At 45.7% G+C, this 20,178-nt stretch overlaps 1 protein-coding gene across 1 annotated transcript in view; it reads left to right on the top strand.

The window, feature by feature from the left end:
* The window catches only part of timm50 (translocase of inner mitochondrial membrane 50 homolog (S. cerevisiae)), a 38,408-nt gene extending 28,114 nt beyond the window's left edge, over positions 1-10,294 (top strand). The window contains exons 5-11 of the mRNA XM_031751868.2: positions 884-942; positions 1,125-1,244; positions 3,251-3,355; positions 3,577-3,675; positions 9,607-9,763; positions 9,962-10,068; positions 10,145-10,294. Of these exons, the coding sequence (XP_031607728.1) occupies positions 884-942; positions 1,125-1,244; positions 3,251-3,355; positions 3,577-3,675; positions 9,607-9,763; positions 9,962-10,068; positions 10,145-10,243 (746 nt within the window). The 3' untranslated portion in view covers positions 10,244-10,294. The remainder of the gene's footprint in view (positions 1-883; positions 943-1,124; positions 1,245-3,250; positions 3,356-3,576; positions 3,676-9,606; positions 9,764-9,961; positions 10,069-10,144) is intronic.
* The last annotated feature ends 9,884 nt before the right edge of the window (positions 10,295-20,178 follow it).

Here is a 20,178-nt window from a genome sequence, read left to right as displayed (position 1 = left end):
GCAATGAACTCTGGGGGACTGAGTCCCTCGGGAGCACAGCGTGCGACTCTCAGTGCTTGTGTTTAGAGAGAGATGAAGGATAGAGAGGTGTGCAGTAATGAGCCCACTGCCCCATGGGAAATAGAGTCATTGTTATTTAGTAGTCATTAGCACGAAGACTCGGCATCGTCTCCCCCGATCACCACGCTGTTAAAAACCAATCAGCTCAGCTTTGGGTCTCATTCTGACCAATCAGATCTCCTCCTGCTTCTCCAGTATTCATTGAAGCTAAAAGTGAATTTAAAATAAACACATTCAATGCTCCAGCTTGTCTCACGGAAATGTATGAAGAAAATCATGGATGCTGTGTGTTTTGCTGTTATTTACCAGGGTTCCCATGGGAACCTCGATAAATAAAAACGAGAAAAAGATTACAATAAAAAGATCTTAGAATGTCTCATTTCCCCCAAATTTCCTGCTGGTTTGTTTAAAACTGCTCACACAAATCACAGCCAACAAAATAGGTTTTTCCCTCCATGTTAAATGATTCTTTGCTTTTTGAGGAGATTACTTGAATATGTGATGTCTGCCGAGCTGTCAGAGACCTGCGGCTTCAGCGTCGGCTTGGCTTGGCTGGACGTCCAGCTCCACGCACAGTCGCTGAGATCTTATCAGCTGTTTGCATGCCCTCAGGGAGTTGTAGTTTCGGAAGCCATTAGAACTACAGCTGTGCTGACTTTCAGTCATCTGTCGGCTTTAAATGGGCTCTAAGCAGCTAACAGAGGAGTCCCGCCTCCTCCCTGCTCAGCTGCTCTTTCTTTGTGGAAGACACCTCAGCATTTACTGCACCGTCAGCCTCTGTCTCACAGTGAATTAATTGAGCACTTTTCCCTTTTTTTTTCAGACCCTCCAGTCATCCAACAGTTACGAAGAACCTACAAATACTTTAAGGACTACAGACAGGTGAGTCCCGTCAGTGTCAGTGCATGGAAACATTCAAACATCAAGATCTGATTAAAGTGAAGACCCAGCTTTAGTTCAGCCAGTTCAACTATTGCATTACCTGTTTAGGACTTTTATACGCTGCTCTCCATTTTTGGAGGCTCTCTGTGACCTCGTCTTTGTTTGTTTGTTTATGATGTCAGATGATCATCGAGCCAACGAGCCCAAAGCTGCTGCCCGACCCCCTGAAGGAGCCGTACTACCAGCCTCCTTACACGCTGGTGCTGGAGCTCACCGACGTCCTGCTGCACCCAGAGTGGTCGGTACGTCTGCTTCTCCGGGAGCTTTACAGCCTTTGTAGATTATAAACGGGGCACTTGGAAGCTGGAGGGTAACACTGCAGCAATCCCACTGAAACTGAACAGAACTAAAAACTTTTAAAGTTAAATTAGTCGAGTTTTTCCAACTTTCTTCAGAACATTATGAATGTGAGAAATCAGCAAACAGAAGATGCATGCTCTGTCAGCGCTGCAGAGGTATGAACTCGGAGCAAAGCAACAACTAAAGCAAACCCATGCACACAGTTACCTGTTAAATATGTACTACGTTTAACCTGTGGCCTTTACAATCGGCTGATTACAGATACCCCTGATCCCAGCTCTTTATCTGTATAAAACACACCTGTCCAGCATGGCTAAGACCAAAGAGCTCATCATAGACCTGCACAGCTGTGTTGGGCTACAAGACCATCAGTAAGAAGCTTGGTGGTGTGATTATTCAGACATGGGCATCAGTCACCCTCAGTCTGGAGAGCCAGCAGAAAGTTAGCGGCCATCCAGGTCTTTATGTCTTTAAGACATTCCTGCAGTTTAACTAACTGGTGTGTGTTACCTGGCTTCATGGAGAGAGAGAGCTGCGTGTCATCTGCATAGCAGTGAAAATGTATGCTATGTCTTCTGAAGTTTACTCAGAAACATCAACTGGAGATGAAGACTAATTAAATATCAATGGTACTGAGAGTAGCTGTAGATAATGTTTTCTGTGTGTTTGGGAGCTGACCCAGTCTCTATGGAGATGGGTTTTGGGGGATAACAGGAGGAGAGAAGCTGCAGAGAGGCGTGTAAGACTGCAACTCTGGATCGTCACGTTTTGGAGGGTTTAATAAATTTAGCCAGATTTCTAGAAAGGAGAGCTGCTCCAACCAAAACGGGATGGGTGCTGTCTCTAATGCCGATTCTAAATTGCCTATAGGTGTGAATGTGAGTGCGAATGGGTGTCTCGCTGTGTTAGCCCTGCGACAGACTGGCGACCTGTCCAAGATGTGCCCCGCCTCCCACCCTGAGACAGCTGGGATAGGCTCCACATCCACATGACCCTGAATTAGATAAACAGAAGAGAATGGATGTTAATTGTTTGGCCAAATAGTGTCTCAGGAGATGAACTCAATCAGTCGTTTTAATCGCACGTGCAGGATTAAAAACATCTTCTCCTTTTGACAAGTGGCCGATCGCCAACAAAGAAACGAGAGTTTGCGGTGCCGGTTAGAGCTTTGGTACGTAGCTTCACCTGGTGTTTTTTTAGAGCGCTGCTGTGAGCTTGTGTTTGGCCTCTTATTGTCCTCGTTCCCTTAAACTTGAAGCACACAAAGAGCCACAGTGAACTCCTCAAGACTGAATAATCCTGAAATGATCCTTTAACAAACAGCTTACAGTTAAGGAGAGACAGGTGGAGGATGTTCTGGAGGCGTGTCCCACCACCTGTCCCCTCGTCTCAGTGCCTGCTCCTTTTCACTCGTGTAAAACAGGCCTCTTACCTGACAGGTGCGCAGCAGCCGACACCTGCCGCCGGTTAAAGCAGGCAAACACACATTCACCTGCTGGACCGTGTCAGCCTTCCTTCCTGTTCCCCACACACACACACACACACACACACACACACACACACAGAGGTGATAATGGGACAAAGCTTGTTTTATCTGTTTAACTCAAAGCAACCTGAGCGATGAGGTCACGACCTCTGAGCGTGCCCAGACAGTTGCTGTCAGATCTCCTTCCTGCAGCTGTCGGTGCCTCGCACGTTCATACTTTTGTAAAACGATTCATGTAAACTTTATTAACGACTCTTTTCCGTGTTGTTGTATTCTTAACAATGTGTGATAAAACTTTATTGTGATAAACACAGAGAAACTCAGAAAGGGAAACTGCTCGCATTCACCAAAGTGCAGAAAAAGCTGCAGGACTTTGATGCGTTTGTTCATGAATGCGAGCAGCAGCTGGAACCCTACTCTTTAATCCAGATGTGTTTAAACAGCTGCTCTTTCTCTCTCCAGTTGGCAACGGGTTGGCGCTTTAAGAAACGTCCGGGCATTGATTACCTGTTCCAGCAGGTGGCGCCGCTCTACGAGATCGTCATCTTCACCGCAGAGACTGGCATGGTGAGCCGTTTCAGCAGCTGCTCATAGAGACAGCTTACAGTTCGCTCTCCTGCTGCTCCCACACGGGCCGTCAGGTCGGCCCTCTTTAATGGGATCGTACCACTTTGAACTTCTTGCATGGGGGGAGGGGGCGTATATCTGTCTTATTTACTAATCTGAGGCGTGACGACACATTAAATCAGGTCTTTGCGTCCACGCTTTTTGTTTCCTCTCGTGTGCAGACGGCGTATCCTCTGATCGACAGCATCGACCCTCAGGGTTTCGTCATGTACCGTCTCTTTAGAGACGCAACACGTTACGTGGAGGGACATCATATCAAGGTAGGACTGTGTGTGTGTGTGTGTGTGTGTGTGTACTGCTGAGGTGTTCCTCTGTGTGGACACGCAGTGACTGTTGACACAAACACTGAGATAAAAAGTGTTCATATTAGAAACGTGTTATATCAGCCTGACATGACAGAAATATTGATTGATTTCAGGATTTAAAGGACACAATAACATATATTTAAAGGTGCTTTAGATCAACAAACCTTTGCTCTTGAATATTCTCATGTTTCACATCAGTTTGAATTTGTACTGTGGCTCAAAAAATCCTTTTTTTTAAATTTTTTTATTTTTTACACATTTAATAATAAAAAGTTTTAAAGTCTTAGATTCAGTTTGTTGGAAATAAAAAGTCTTCAGCTTGTGTTAGATAACTTTATTCGTGTGTTAAACGATTTTTAGCGCTGATTTCTGGATTGATGTAAATGAGACCCCGCCCCCTCTGCCAAGGGTGGGGCGTGATGAATTTAACTAAAATCATCCCAAAGCATCTCGTTCACTTCTTAAGTCGACTGTTAACAGTGCAGCACGTACAACTAACATAATCTGACTTTGTTCATTTTGTCTTTCTTCATTAACACACTGAGGTGTCCGTACACACTCACTGTGTGGGTTATGGTTAGTCGACTGGTTCTTATATAGAGCTGCTCTGCTCGAGGTGATGAGATCAGGGTGGTGTGGTCGTTTAGTTTCTGATCCTCGTGACCTGCAGCAGTGAAACATACACAACAGAACAAAACACACCGATGATGCCTCCTGTCGGGGTAAACACCGTCCGTACCTCAGCACACAGTTTCTACCTGAAGTCAAACGTCAGACCGAATGAGGTGTTCTAAAAGGTTTTTAAGCCCAGTTTTATTGTTATGAAACTGGATTTAATTGAATTGGTTTTTGCTCTGTGTAATAAAACCGTCCTCTTGTCTCTGCTCAGAGACGGGGGTCTGAAACTGAAATGAGTCGTGGGCCACTGTTGGCACTGTCGTCTCATTGGAGGACACTTTAGTGTTCGAGTAGTACAAAAACAAACAAGAAAACTCCCACAAATATTTCTGAAAATGTAGCCGTTTGTTTGTTTGTTTGTTTTATAAATTTCAAATATAACAAAACAAAACTGCAAACGTGAACACATTTTTCCTCCCTCTTAACTGAAGCCTTTCATTGAACTATCAAACAAACACTGGTCCTCTCTCTGTCACACACGTAGCAGCACGGCTGCTCTCATTGTGTTCGTATTTAACACAATCCAAACACAAACATCAGTGTGTGACTCTCTCACTGAGCTAACACAGCCTCAGCAGGTTTGTGCTTCCTGCTCAGATCACCTTCATATTCAGTCATATAAAGAACTTATTTCAACATTGCACTCAACAACAAACAAATCCTCTCGAACACAAAAAGTCACTTCAAAGCACAAACTGCATTATATTTCTGCATGTCAGTATACGAGCCCGGCGGCCGTATTTCTGATAAATCCAAGCATGAAGTTCACAGTTAACAATATCTGTTCTCTGCCCACAACAAAGAAGCATTCGTGCTGCTCTATTTTGTACCATTTGCAGTTTCTTAATCTCCTCCATTGCACCACCAGACCAAACTAATCGATAATCTACTACTACTGCCTGATCCAAACTTTTACTTTCCAGCTACTTGAAGGTAAAATCCTGAGCAGGAAGTTTATTTGGTAACAAAAGAATGTTTAAGTTTCTAAACTCTGTTACAGCAGCTCGGCGGTGCCGCGTTACCCCCCATGTCCTCTCCATGTTCGCCTTCTGCTGCACAAATTGATTTCTCCTCCTCCCCTCGCTCTCCCTCTCAGGCCTCATTAACCTTCTGCCTCCTTTCTCCCCTCTTCCTCTTATGTCACCTCCCTTTCACCCTCCCTCACCCCACTTTCTTCGTCGTCCTCCTCCTTCTGTCTCCCTCCAACTGCCATCTCTGTGCATTAAAGAGCAGGGTGGAGGCTGGAAGGAGCCGGTTTAACCTACTTCCCAGAGCAAAGACACACTTTACCAGCTCATCTCCATAATGCCAAGACAGGCTGAATGCAACAGATGCTGAGAGAGAGTTAAAGTGCTGCATATGGCAACAAGAGAAAGTTATTAAGTCCCTGTGAAATTAAAACAGTTGTTTAATGATGCCTGTGGCTGTGCTTTTAGCAGCCGTGGACGATTATAATCCAACAAACACCATCAGGCTTAGAACAGACATCACTTTCTCACTCGCACAGAGTCACAATCTGAAGTCTGTTTTCTTTTCTGTAACTGGAGAAAACTTCAAAAATTGCATTTTGTGTAATTTTCCGGTTTTGGTACAATGTTTTTTCCAAGGGTTGTATCCCTGCGTGGGATCACTGGAACACGGACACAGGAAGCGACGAGTCCCTCAGATTTATGGATGCTCTTTCCTTTGTCAGTCGGATTGTGAGGTTTCTTCCTGTTAAAAGGGAGTTTTTTCTTCCCACTGTTGCCAAGTGCTTGCTCCACAGGGATCATCTGACTGTTGGGGTTTTCTCTGTATTATTAAGGACTCTTTACCTTATAATAACGAGCACCTTGGCAGTTCTGTTGTTGTGATTCGGTGCTTTTTAAATAAAACGTAAAAATGTAATTATATTTGTGCATCATCTGCATTAGTTATTATTTTAGCTTTTTTTTTCTTATTCCACACCTAAAAATGAGCAAAGCTGCTCTGCTTGGATGCTTGACCACTGAGTTGGAAAAAGTATAATCTGGGTTTGTGACGAACGTTCGGTCTAATGAGGCATACTGATCCTGTTCTACCAGCTGTTTTATTCTCCACTGTCTGATATTCCTTCAGGAATATTAAACTAACACCACAATGAGATAAATTACCTCAGCGTTAACCCTTCCTCTGCCTATTGTTGGCTGGCCTGCATCCGAGCATCGGCTGCTGGCCTGAAGTGGATCAGACGTCTTATTGTTTGTTGGCTGCTGCCGGGATAAGAAGCACAACCGTTGGATTAACTTAGTTATTTTTAAATCATTCATTTTAAGCTTGATGTTTAGTTTATATATGCAAAACCCCAAATCAGGAGGTCGGCAGACACTAAAACACACTGTGAAGTGATCCCTGCTCTTGTATTGGTGCACGTACATGTGCACTCTTCTCACTCTAAAAATGACCTTAATCTGTTATAACAAACTCAGAATACATTTAACATTAATCTAAAGTACATTTCACTCATTAACTCACAAAATATCCCAATGAAACCACCTGGGTCTCCTCAGAGCTGCTCAGAATACTATTTTTAAACACACAGTTAAATAATAAACTTAAGACTTGGATTTCAAGGATATTTTGTTGTTTCAATAAATATTTAATCAGCCAGTCACATGTAGAGCATATAACCACGCCCAGGAAGACCTGCTGAAGTTCAGACTGAGCCCCAGAATGGAAAAGAAATGTGACTTTGACCATGGGATGGTGCAGAAACTGCTAATCTGCTGGGATTTTCCCACCAACCATCTGAGTTTACAGAAAACGGTCCAAAAAAGATCCAAATCGAAAATGTCCTATGAGCAGGAGTTCTCTGCGAGAAAATGACTTGTTGATACCAGAGGTCAGAGGAGAATGGACAGACTGCAATGGGTGTCACTCCTGTCAGCTACGAACTGGAAACTGAGACTACAGCTCACACCGACTCACCAAAACTGGGCAGCAGAAGACTGGAAACACATTTCCTGGTCAGAGTTTGGCTAAACATCATGAAAGCATGGATCCATCCTGCCTTTGTCACCAGTTCAGGCTGCTGGTGTGATGGTGTGGGGGATATTTCCCTGGTGAGCATCGTTCGAACTCCACAGCCTGAGTGGCTGCAGGATAAATCACCACGATACAAACTCAGATCATCTCAAACTGGTTTCATGACCGTGAAGTTCACTCAAACATCCACAGTCACCAGATCTTAACCTAATAGAGTATTTTTTTATGATGTCGCGGAATGGGGGGGTCATAGACGTGCAGCAGCTGTGTGACGCTGTTGTGTCGAGGAAAGTTTCCAGCACCTTGTTGAATCTGAGACATGAAGAATTAAAACAGCTCTGAAGGAAAAAGAAGGTTCAACCCGGTACTAGCAAAGTGTGCCTAAAGTATTGACTGCATGCTGGGCCATCAATAGCAAGACGAGCGGCTCCTCAGCCTGATGCATGTGGCATCTACTGCAGTGCTCCAAGACATCAAGGGGAGAAGATCCAGCTCGAAATGACCCAAATAAATGTTTGTCTTTTTCAAGACCATGCAGTGGGCGGAGTCAGCCTCAGATATGATTGGGATAAGTAGTGCTGTCGGCTTACAGTACAGTAAACTGTATTCGTGAGTGTGTCCACCATTTCTTAGCACTTGCCCGACTCTGTAAAAATGCTGCTGCCCAATTTGCAGAGAACATGAGCCGAGAGTCTCACAGGAGGGGGTCACGCTGGTGTTTGTGAGCTTCTGTGACGGCTCCGGCAAAGTTTCCTCTGCTGGACGCTGCACAGCAGTAGATGTCATTTCTGTTTCTAATCTGCCAACGGAGAGGGCAGCCACAGATGGCGCCTGCCAATAACATCGCACGGCAGATTTGATGAGAGGAATTTTCATACAAAGACTGAGAAGTGCGGTGCTGGGGAAGTTGTCGGGGCGCGACCTTTCATTGATGTAACTCTGTGTGTAAATGACTGCAGGCCCAGAGAGTTAACCCCCAACCTGGAGCAAACTCCAGCTTTAGTCCCCTCCAGCTGCCGTTCTAGAGTGAAGCCAATGTTTCACAGTTTGAATCAAAACGTATTTAGAAAATTCAACATGGCAGGCTTCACAGACAGCTTTTATTGGTCACATGGCATCATAAGAGCTCTACTTAAGCTCAGAGACCATCGTTGTCAGACGTCCACGCCATGTTGCTCTATTGCATCTTCTCTACGTCACTTACATTCACAGGCATTATTCATTTACCTGAGACGAAGACGAAATGCACAAACAATATGTGGAAGAGGGAAAGCAGCAGCCAGGTGCCGACTATCAAATGTGCTGATCATCTGAAAGCTTGAGCTTCCCTATAAGAGCAGAGCTTTGGGCAGTTTGCAGGTCTGCAATCAGCAGTGATCTTAGAGAAGCATCTGCTGGGGAGGGCTACAAGGCCATTTCCTTAACTGAGGTTTACAAAGGCTGAATAAACCAGAAGACTTCTGAAACGGCATCCTTCAAACAGATGAGACCAACGTGGAGACGTTTGTCCTCAACTGCAGAGATCCAAACTCAGCACAAACGTCTCGTACCGACAGTCAGCACGGTGGACGAGGGATGATACAATTTAGGCACCTTGCAGTCGCTGAGTGGAGCCATGCAGCAAATCATCAACAGAATGGCTGAAAAAGAAAAAGTCCAGACTGGTCACCCTGCTGACACCTTCAGAGAGCTGCGTTTAGATCCTTCCTTCAAACCTCAATGAACTGAAGCAATGCTGGAAAGAAGAGTGGCCAGAATTCCTCCACAATGGCATAAAAGACTGAGAAGGTCCGATTCAGTGGCAGCTTGATTCCTTCACACAAACACAACGTTAAAGAGAACGGTGGCCTTTATTCATCAGCTGTGAGGACGTGGCTGATGGTTGGGCCACAGACAGTGTCCCTCTCCATCTGTCTCTCTCTCACACACACACACACACACACACACACACACACACACACACACACACACACACACAGCAGCTGGGGCTAGCAAGTGTTACCTTAAGGGTCATTAAGGTAATCAAGTCTCTTATTTGATTAGGCATGAAAGATCACCAGCGTCCCTCAACTTTAGTCGGGGTGGAGTGATGGAGGAGGCGTTTATCTCATCACTCATCTAATTAGTGATTTTATCTGCAGCAGGAGAGTAAAAGTGTGTGTGTGTGTGTGTGTGTGTGTGTGTGTGTGTGTGTGTCTTTTTCAGGACGTCTCGTGTCTGAACCGCGACAGCAGTAAGGTCATCGTGGTGGACTGTAAGCGGGAGGCGTTCAGCCTGCAGCCTTTCAACGGCCTGGCTCTGAAGAAATGGGACGGAAACTCTGAGGACCGAACGCTCTACGACCTCGCCAACTTCCTCAAGAGTAAGACGCACGGCGAGGCGTTCGGGGACCGTCCTGTCATCCAACCGCTGCTTAATTTCATTTGTTTTTGTAGTTGACTTCTGCTTCTTGTATTCATCAGTGCATCCCTCTCCTGTCACTATGCTCGTATTTGATTGGTTGACCTTCCCGTGTTTCCTGTCTGTTGTTTCACCTCCTCTGTCTCCTCCTCTCTGTCAGCCATCGCTATGAGCGGCGTGGATGACGTGCGTTCGGTGTTGGAGAACTATGCGCTGGAGGAAGACCCCATCGAGGCCTTCAAGCGCCGACAGGCTCAGCTGGCACAGGTAGGAGGAGAAATCAAACGCACCTGTCACATGTTTCACCAGGAACAGCTTTGACTCTGTTTTCTCCGCCCGTCAGGAGGAGGAGCAGCGTCTGTCCGAGCTCTCCCAGCAGAAGAAACAGGGACTCTCAATCGGCTCCATCGCCTCACGGTTTTGGCGCTCCAAGCAGCAGTGAGCCCCGCCCCCTCCTCGCTTTCAACCCATCACTTGTCCAAGGTGAGAGGAGGGAGAGAGACCGACCCGTGCTGCAGGTGAGCGGTCTCCGCCCTCACGGACGTCTCAGTGGGCGGGGCTGTTGCACGGGAACGGAGCGAGGACGTTGACTGGCCCTGCACTTCCTGGTTTTTGTGGAGGCGGGACCTCATCTTTGTGTCACCTGATGGATTTTTAAGCTGCTGATGGAGAGGATCCAGGTCGGTCTGAACTCTGGTTGCTGGTGGTTGGAGGCTGATCGGGGCCAGCGCTGCCATCGCCACTCCAGCTCCAGTCGCCGCGCCGCTCACAGGATCTGACCTGAGATCAGCTGTCATCTGCCACACTTTGAGAATGTGTATTTTATTTTCTATTCCTGTGTGTGTGTGTGTGTCTCAGACTGTGCTGTTGGAGGCGAACGTCACGTCATGAATATTGTTTATAATGATACAAATAAACAATAAGTAGCATTTATGAGAGTTTGGTGAATATGTCAGCACGCCGAGCAGCGTCTGCCGCCGTGGCGTGGACGGATGCGCGTCCAGGACCGGAACAGCAGGTGAGGACGAGGGAAGAGGTCTTTCATTTACAGAGATTGAAGTCTGATATTCTGTGTGTGTGAGCACATGCTGGTGTATGAGACTGGGACGTGGCGTCTGAGGAAGAACAACAAACTGTTTCAGAAGCGACAGTGTTTGGCTCGGGGTGGTTCACCTGTCGTACCTGGTGTTGACCCGACCTTCCTGACTGAACGTGATCGATCCACAACGATCACCTCTACGTGACGAAGCTACCAAAGATGCAAAGATGGCCGAGCTACACCTAGTTCCTATGCTGTACACAGCTGTGCAGAAGTCTTAAGCCACCCCTCATTTCTCTCTATTTTGCTTCTAAGCAGTCCGACTTGTCATTTTTCAAAGAGGATCCTCCTCCAGCTTTCTGAAGATCCTTCAGTGTTCCCTCATTTACAGTCCAGTCCTTGTACCTGACCATTTTCAGACATTTTTCTTTGTTTCCATTTAACTCTGACCTCATTACCCAGGCCTTACAAAGGCTCCGCCCATGTTGCATCTACACATAACAACTTGCCAAAGAATCAGTTTTAAATTGTGTCTTCAGGCTCTTTGATGAAAGCAGCCTGTCACACAAACCGATGATTTGTTCTACTTTCTTCAGTTGAATCTGTGAAAAATGCTAAAGGTAATAGTTTGTCATAAAATGTCATTTTTGCACCAACAAGGTGATTCTGAAAGAACTATAATCAGGCGGATCTCGCCTGTGTCCTTAAAAAATTTGAGGAAACTGGACAAGTAGGGGACAAAAGAAGTGTTCAGCCTAAAAATCACGAGGCCTTCAGCTGAACCATCCAAACTACACAAGAACTGGGCTGAAAATCAGTGACAACAGGTCCGAGGGAGCGAGGAATCCAAATCTTTGGCGGTATGTACAGCGGCGGCCCAACAGTGAGGCCACAGTCGAGGCTGTTAAAACTGATAAATCTCAAACGTCACTGGCTGAAATTCAAACAAAGTACCATCAGACTGTGAATTTGATCCTTCTGGAAAGCCTGACACTGATCCCAGCGCAGTGAAAGCACACAGTGGAGAACTCTGTCATGGATTGACCTCATGGAGCTTAACATTACCGAAGCAGTGTGGGATCATCCCGGCAGAGCAGAACTGAAACAGAAGAGCTTTGAGTGTCCTTCAAGAAGCCTGGAGAGAGTTTTCAGCCCGTGCTGGAGAATAATGGTGTCCACTCAGATACTGACTTTCACCTGTTTCTGCCTCATAGAGACGTGTTTCTGTTTGCATGTTTCAATAAATTGTTGCACTTGGTTCTCATTTTCCTGCAGAATATAAAGATTAGAGGAGAGGCGTAAGACTTCTGCACAGCGCTGTACACGAGTCTGATGTTGGCTCGTTCTTGGCTCTAAACAGCAGCGTGTTTTACAAAGAGGACGATGTGCTGCATTTCTGGTTTACACTGATTTAGGAAAAAAGACTTTCAGTCAGATCTGCTGCAGATAAACCGATGACCGCCGCCCTCCGAGGCCTCTGATTTTTATTCTTTCTCCAGAGCAACGAGTCCAGAAATCATTCATCTCGATGTGCATGTTGATGTAAACTCACCATCGGTAATAAACCCAGAATAAATAAAACCGACCAACGTGATGATGTGTGTATTTTCCTGTTTTTGTTCGGTCTTTTTAAACTGCAAATCGGTGGAATCTTTGGCGTTTCAGTCTCTATTCATCATTTTAGGTTTTATAGTTTTCCCTTCGCTGTTTACAAGCTTTAAATTTTCCCTCTTTTAATGAAATTCCACTGGTTCAGGGTGCTTCCCTCTAACAAATGCATCTGAAACATGCTGTTCTTGAGCGCGTTGGACAGAGGAGGACACGGCCGGGATGCTTTTGATCTTCTGGCTGCTCCTCCGGCTTCGCGGAAGCGTTTGTGCAGAGTTTTAAGAGAACATGTGCAGCGCTGCTGTATATGTTTAATGTACGGAAAAATGAGGCCGGCGCTGGGCCGAACATGAGAAATGTGCTTTCTGTTGGAGTTACAGCAGCAGCCCCGTCGTGCCCACAACCTGTAAATGTGTTTTTCTCTTCACAGCACGTTTATGTCCCGTGAAGGCGCTGGGACAGTTACCACCTGTGAGATGCAGATGTCCCGCCGCAGTCAAAACATCGTTCAGGATATTTTTTAGCTTGGTGTTATTTGTGTGTTTTTATGTATTATACGTGTTAAATTATCACTGAAAAGCATGAATTGGTCCAGGCTATGTGCTGGGTAGGCTCAGGGTTATTTTTGCATGTTTTCCTGGTGTTTACATCAGGCAGTGATGAAGCCCAGAACACTCCTGCATGAATAAATGTATAAATAGCATATTTGGAACACTCTGCCATTCAGATTCCAAATATTTGCCCCTCCTAACTGCTCATAAAGTGCAAATACACACCGAGTCCTGCCAAACTCAACTGAAAATATATTAGAGATAATAAATCCCTCTCATAAACTCTACTTTGGACTCTTAGCAAAGGGGAGGCGGCCGTCTTTAAATGAATTGAAGCAGTAACTTTCCACTTTCTTGCTGTTTATGCAGTGGGAGCTGTGGGCTGCTCGGGGTTTAAGGCAAACAGATTAAATAGAAGCTCAAACACAAACTAAAGCAGATCTTCATTTATCCGGAGTGGGTGATGAGCCCCCCACAGGGGGTTCCTGCTGGGATTTAAACCGAGATCCTGCCGTTTGCTGAGGATCGAGTGGTTTAAAAAGTCTGTTTTTACAGATTACAGGATTAAATTAGTAAACCACAGGCTGACTTCACAGAGCAAGGGCGGCTCATTTAATCATAGGTGGGCCCTGAAATCATAACATGTGCATAATAACACAAAAAAAAGCTCCAGATTCTTTTATTTTGGTGTGAAATCGGTACGAGTGCATCCCGGAAAAGTTCACATTTAATGACCCGTCGGTTTATAATGAGCAGCAGAAAAAAATGAGTGTTTTTCTACATTTAGTCCAGTGTCATTAAAACGACCCGCCAGCACGGCTCCTCGGCTCAAACTCATCACGTTTTGATGCTCTGTCAGACTCATGACACAGATCCAGATCTCCTCCTGGATAGCTTGTTTCAATTCTCAGTCCTGTCTGAGATTTAACTTCCCGCTGATGCAAACTGATGCACATAAAGCACGAATGCACGCTGTGTTCTTAAATGTAGCACCGACATTCATAAAAGAGCACAAAAGCATGATTTCATAACAACAGTAACAATCTGTTCTTCTGAAATGTTCTCAGTAAAAATGAAGCTTTGATTTTCGTCTCTGCGCACGTGATGTGAGGTCCACGATGACAACAAAAGGTTTGATGTAGTTTTCCATCTGTGCACCACCGCAGAGGATTTGAACTCAGAAACGATGTGACTGAAGTTCAAACTTCACAACCTCATTTGCAGAGACTTGTTGTGATTGGTTAACTGATTAGTGTTTGACAGACAGGTGAGGCTCCTGAACTTCCCGTTTCACACCAGAAATGGAAAGTTCATTTCCATTTTCCGTGTTAATGGGAAGCATCAGCACCGCCCCCCTCCTTCCATCTGCAGACCGATGCAGGAAGGTGTGATCATCCCGACACAGACTATTTGCTGGTTCCTGCTTGAAATGCTGGAAATGTCCTGATTTGCTTTAAAATAAATGTGGACACAACGAGCACATGATGTTGTGAGAGTGCCCACCTACCTGCAAACAGCCAGTGAGGTGAGTGAGCGAGGGTGTGTGCACGAGTCCTTTTTAAGTTGTGGAGCTTCCACTTCAAACAGAAACCATCAGGTCCATAGTTTTTCTTTCACAGATCAATACAGCTGATCAGTTTGAGATCATTTCTGTTGACGTCATTCAGACCGTGAGATTAAACCTTTAATGAACTAAAAACGCTTCAGTTCTCCCAGATCATAAATCACAAAGATAAAAACGCACCCATAAAATCTAAAGACTCGTTCCTTCTGGAAAAGATCATCTTCCAAATGTCGGAAGTTTTCCTTTAAGTAAACAACAAATCTGTGACGGTCACCTGCTTATAAAAATCTTTCTGCAGCAGATGAGCAGAGCCTCAAAGACCTGAGAGATGATCATCTACTGCTCACTGAAGCAGTGGATGGGCGGCTGTCAGGAAGCTGTGCATAATGAAGGGAGACTGAAGGAAAGGCTGGAAGTATGAAAACGACAAGAACTGGGCTGAAGATCAGAGGAACGGGTCTGATGGAGAAATGGATCCACGTCACGGTCAGGAGTGAGGCTCAGCAGTCAGAGTCTGCAGCCGTCTGTGAACATGGTGGAGGCTCTGTCATGGTTTGGGCTGGATGTCAGGCCAATGGTGTTGGAGATCTTTGATAAAACTGATGGAATAACAAATACAGAAAGAACCATCAAATCATGGAAGGACCATCAGGAACCACCTGATTGATACCAGCTTCATTTTTCATCCCAAACACACTGCCATGATTCTGAGTCTCAGGCTTCCAGGAGTCAAACTTCCATAAGAAGTAAAAGTTCACATTTAATGATCACATATCTACAGACGTTCCAACAGTATCTCCACCCACGCTGTCATCGCCTCAGCAGGTGCTGTGCTGCGTTTCTGATAAGCTGAAAGTATTCAAGAGTTTACTGCATTTTTTACACTCTGCAAAAGCTCCAGTGGGCCAGACTGGACCCTGAGCTGCTCGTTTGATTCCCCGATCTGAGAAAGCTCACATAAGAGCGGAGATAAAGGACAAATAGACGAAGAAGAACGCACGATGTAGTTGAAATGTTCGCAAACACAAAGTCTGGCTTCGATTGCACTGATCTGAGCCGCGTGTTGTCTCGTTTCTGAGTGCAGGCTGGGAGGTTTGGGACCTAAATGTGCTTTCACTCAGACTTCCCGCAGCACAGTGTGGAGGTGTGAACCTGGGAACGCAAGGCTGCCGCAGAGCTTTATGACTCCTCCATTTGCCTCATAGCAGCTCACGGCTGTTCAGCTGTCACACGTTAACAGAAGGCAGCAGACTGCAGCTCCAAAAACACTAAACCAGCTCAGGTGTCGCATTTAGACTGAAACACACTTTACTTACACCGGGGGGGATAGCTTCAACATTTTATTATCAACATGACAAAGCTAAATATCTCATAAAGGTAAAATTCACGAGACAAGGGCTCAAGTAAATTATAAAAAGTAAAATAAAACAAAGGAGATAATAATGAAAATGACAGTTAAAAACAAAAAAACATGAGAAATATATAAATATTTAAAGTAAAAATATGAATACAATTAAAGTAAGGACGCATAAAAAAGAGGAAACTAATTATTATTAGAATTACAAATAAATAAAAACCTAAAAAATAAAAATGCAATTTCAAAGTAAAAATCCGGAAAATTAAATGAAAATTTTGAGTCTAAAAAAAAGAAGAAAAAAAAAGACACAATAAAAAAAACTCTTTAAAAATATAAGAAAATATAAAAAATACTGAGTAAAAAACCTCTACAGTAGAATAAAATGTTTCAGAGACTAAATTATGAATTCCATAAATTCAGGAAAGTTAACTATAAAATTAGCTAAATGAACCTTTAAACAAATAAAAAATTAAACTTTGTTCATTCGAGTCATTGATGTACTGACGTGTGGGCGGGGCTAACAGTCCCTGATTCACAGGTGAGACTTCACCGTGCTCTGTCATTTACCTGCCTGCTCCTTTAGGACCCTCCAGGTCACGCCCCTCCTCCACCAGATGCAGAGCGTTTGTTTATCTGCGCATGTCTGCTCAGGTGTCAGAGTTGACGCTTCGCGGGGCTCCTCGCTCACTTTTGTGAACCCACCCAGCTGTTCACACCTGAGACTTTCCCACGGCCTGCCCCCCCTCAACACCTCCTTCCTCCTCCTCCTCGCGGGCGGCACACGCCATGTGTCGTCTCACCTGAACAAAAGCTCGTGCCGCCTGTCGTCGGGCCATTTGGGCACGTGTTGGAGGACAAAAGGAGGCGATGGAGGTGTGAAGCCTTTCAGGTCCTTCCGGCGGCAGTAAAACCACCTCAGGAGGAGGAGGAGAGCTCGAGCACTGGGCCTCCCCTTCCTCACTGCAGAGACACAGACACACGAGGAAACCTGCTGACCTTTAACCTCTGACTTTCGCTCGAATGTAAACGAAGCTTTACCTGCGATGGTGTGACGCAGGCTGTCACGAGTTCGCGGCGTTTCACCTCGTCAATAAAGCTTTGAACAAAAGCAGCAGCTGAGTCTCACCTGCATCAACCTGACGCTGCCGTGCGTAGGGGCACGCGCACATACTCATTTGGAGCAGGCGAGGCGCGTGGCGCGCGTGTGTCTGAGGAGGAGGGGGGAGGTCTGATCGATAAGCAGATGGCGCGCGATCGAATATGTGCATATTGTCCGCTGATGCTTCCTGCTGGTGTGTGCACGCGACCTCACTCCCCTGGGTGCCGACGCTGCACGTGCTCAGCAGGTAAAAATAAGACGCTGTGAAGCCTGAGGCGCATGCGCCACATTAGAACTCATTCATGTAATAAAAGTTGGCCATTTTTCATATTTTCATTCATATATCACAAACTCACACACAGAGATATCAGAATCAGCATACTTTATTAATCCCTGGGGAAATTATGTGGATGGCAGGTGCTGCAGTACAGTAACATTAACAAAAACAGACAAAACTATTAAACAATACAATATGTTAAGATATAAGTTATAGCACAATATATACAAATCACCAAATAATAAATATCCAGGGTTGGCAGATGTGATTATAAATAAATATCATGAAAATTGACAACAACATTACCAAATAAGAAAGAGAAAGGATGTAACTATTGCAGTATACAGTGTGTGAGGTGGAGGAGATGTACAGGGAGATGGCCACAGGCAGGAATGATGTCCTGTGTCGTTCAGTGGTGCTTTTTGGTCATCTCAGTCTCTCACTGAACGTGCTCCTGTGGCTGGCCAGCACGTCATGGAGTGGGTGGGAGGAATTATCCAACATTCTCTTTATTTTGGACAACATCCGCCTCTCCGACACCACCTTAAGAGTCCAGCTCCCCACAACATTACTGGCCTTGCAGATCATTTTATTGAGTCTGTTGGCATCAGCAACCCTCAACCTGCTGCCCCAGCATGCAACAGCACAGAGGACTGGCCACAACAGACTCATAGAAAATCCTGAGCATTGTCCGACAGATGTTGAAGGACCTCAGCTGCCTCAGAAAATAGAGACAACTCAGGCCCTTCCTGTAAAGTGTAGTAGTGTTTTTAACCCAGTCCAGTTTATTGTCTATGAATACTCTGAGGTATTTATAGTCATCCACAATGTCCACGTTGACCCCCTGGATTGAAACAGGGCTCAAGGGTTTCCTGGTCTAAAATCCACAATCAGTTCCTTGGTCTTTGCCACGCTGAGCGGAGATGATTCTGCTTGCACCACATGACAAAGAAGTTGATCACAGCCCGGTACTCTGACTCATCACCCCTGCTGATGCATCCAACCACCATGCATCCATACACAAACACTGCATGAAGCTGACGTGTTTCCAGCGTCAGGCGGTTGCTTCAGGACTGAGACGGCCCCACTCGAATGTTTAAACATGGATTCGTGCACTAAAGCACTTCCTCGCTTTCCAGCAGATTCAATAAATTATGTGAGAATGTGGTTTGAGCAGTTTTCACCGGCATGTCACCTGCAGCTCTGATGTTTCTGCACATCCTCCCAGAGATTCACGAGCAGCACTGCGTTCCCTGCTTAAACAGCACGACATGATGAAGGTTAATATGAACTGTAGATGATGTGCTGTGGCACATTGTGTTTCTGCACGTGTGAAACCAAACGGCAGAATTGGTTCTGGGATGTTGTTGGACTCGGATGTGCAGCCGGGTCAAAAGTTTCTGCAAACGTGTTTTAGGGTTTGGTGTGCTGTGGTCTGAGGATAAGATCAGACCTTCACCCTGAAGCCTGCACAGCTGGAAAAATGATGCTCTGACTTTCAGCTCTTCCTCCTGTTCTTCCTCAGTGACATCACATGGGCTGGGGTCATGTGACCAGTTTGTGTGTGAAACATCCAGTTTACAGCTCGGAGGAGTTTTCACGCCTCCTCATTTCTCTGAGACTCTGCTGACTCGTCTCGAGCCAAACATCTGTTGTTGTTGGTTTGTATCACAGAATTCATCCCTGTGACACACACACACACACACACACACACAACACACACACACACACACACACAGACAACAGGGTGTGATGAAGCGTGCCTCGTGCCGGGAAGGAGGGGGGCTGAATTCAGGACCAGCAGAGGCACGCGCTGCCCTCTTTCAAATACAAATGGTGGAGGTGGGGGGTTGGGTGGTGGGGGTGGCAGCCCAACAAAAGCTACACCTCCTCCTCCTCATACACCTGAGGTGAAGGGGAGGTCTGAGCTCTGTGTTTCGGTCCATTCACTGAACATTTTCCTGAAATTGAGCCGGAGTGTCTTTATTTTCACAGCTGACAGCAGAAATCTGTATTTATGGAAGTGCTCTTCAAACCTGTGAGGTCAAAGCTGCGGGGTAGCTCTGAGATCAGGTTTATTCTTCTAAATTTAACCAGTGTATCTTTCACAAGTTACCTGAAAGCTCCACAGCTGTTAAACTGGTTTAAAGTTCTCTCTGTGGATTAGATGCCCACCAGCAGCAGCAGCTCACGGCTGTTTAGCTGCAAACAGAAGGCAGCCGACTGAAAACTGGCACCTTCACAGCGCCGCTGCAACAACAGCTCTGATTGGTTAAACTGACAGCAGCAGATCTGTGTGCATTTAAACACCCCTGGAAACACCTGGTGAGCTCAGGGCTCAGACATTACCACCAATACATGAATGAATGAATGAATGAGTGAATGCAGCAGGCCTTATTTACTGTCATGTGTTGACACTGTACGCAGACAGTTTATGGCTCTGTTTTTGGTGACACGTTAACGACATCAGTGAAGCTCCACGGCCTGAAGGTGGGTCATTATCATACAGCTGAGACCCCCAACACACACACTCTCTCTCTCTCACACACACACACACACACACACACTCTCTCTCTCTCTCTCACACACACACACACACACACACACACTCTCTCTCTCTCTCTCTCACACACACACACACACACACACACACACACACACACACACACACACACACACACTAAAGTGCATGTAATCTAGATTGAAATCTCAGTGGTTGAAGTGTGTGTGTGAGGCCTGCATCAGTTACGGCAGCCTGGAGGTGCAAAAGTGGAGGAGCGAGGAGCTCGTTTCAGACAGCAGCTCCGAGGCTGCACCTGAGGGCGAGTGTTAGATAAAGAAGGATTATTATGAACTGTGGATCATGCAGAGCTGCTGTAGTC

Source organism: Oreochromis aureus, linkage group 14 (assembly GCF_013358895.1).
Source record: "Oreochromis aureus strain Israel breed Guangdong linkage group 14, ZZ_aureus, whole genome shotgun sequence".
Taxonomy (NCBI): domain Eukaryota; kingdom Metazoa; phylum Chordata; class Actinopteri; order Cichliformes; family Cichlidae; genus Oreochromis; species Oreochromis aureus.
This window is presented reverse-complemented; position numbering and strand designations above follow the sequence as displayed.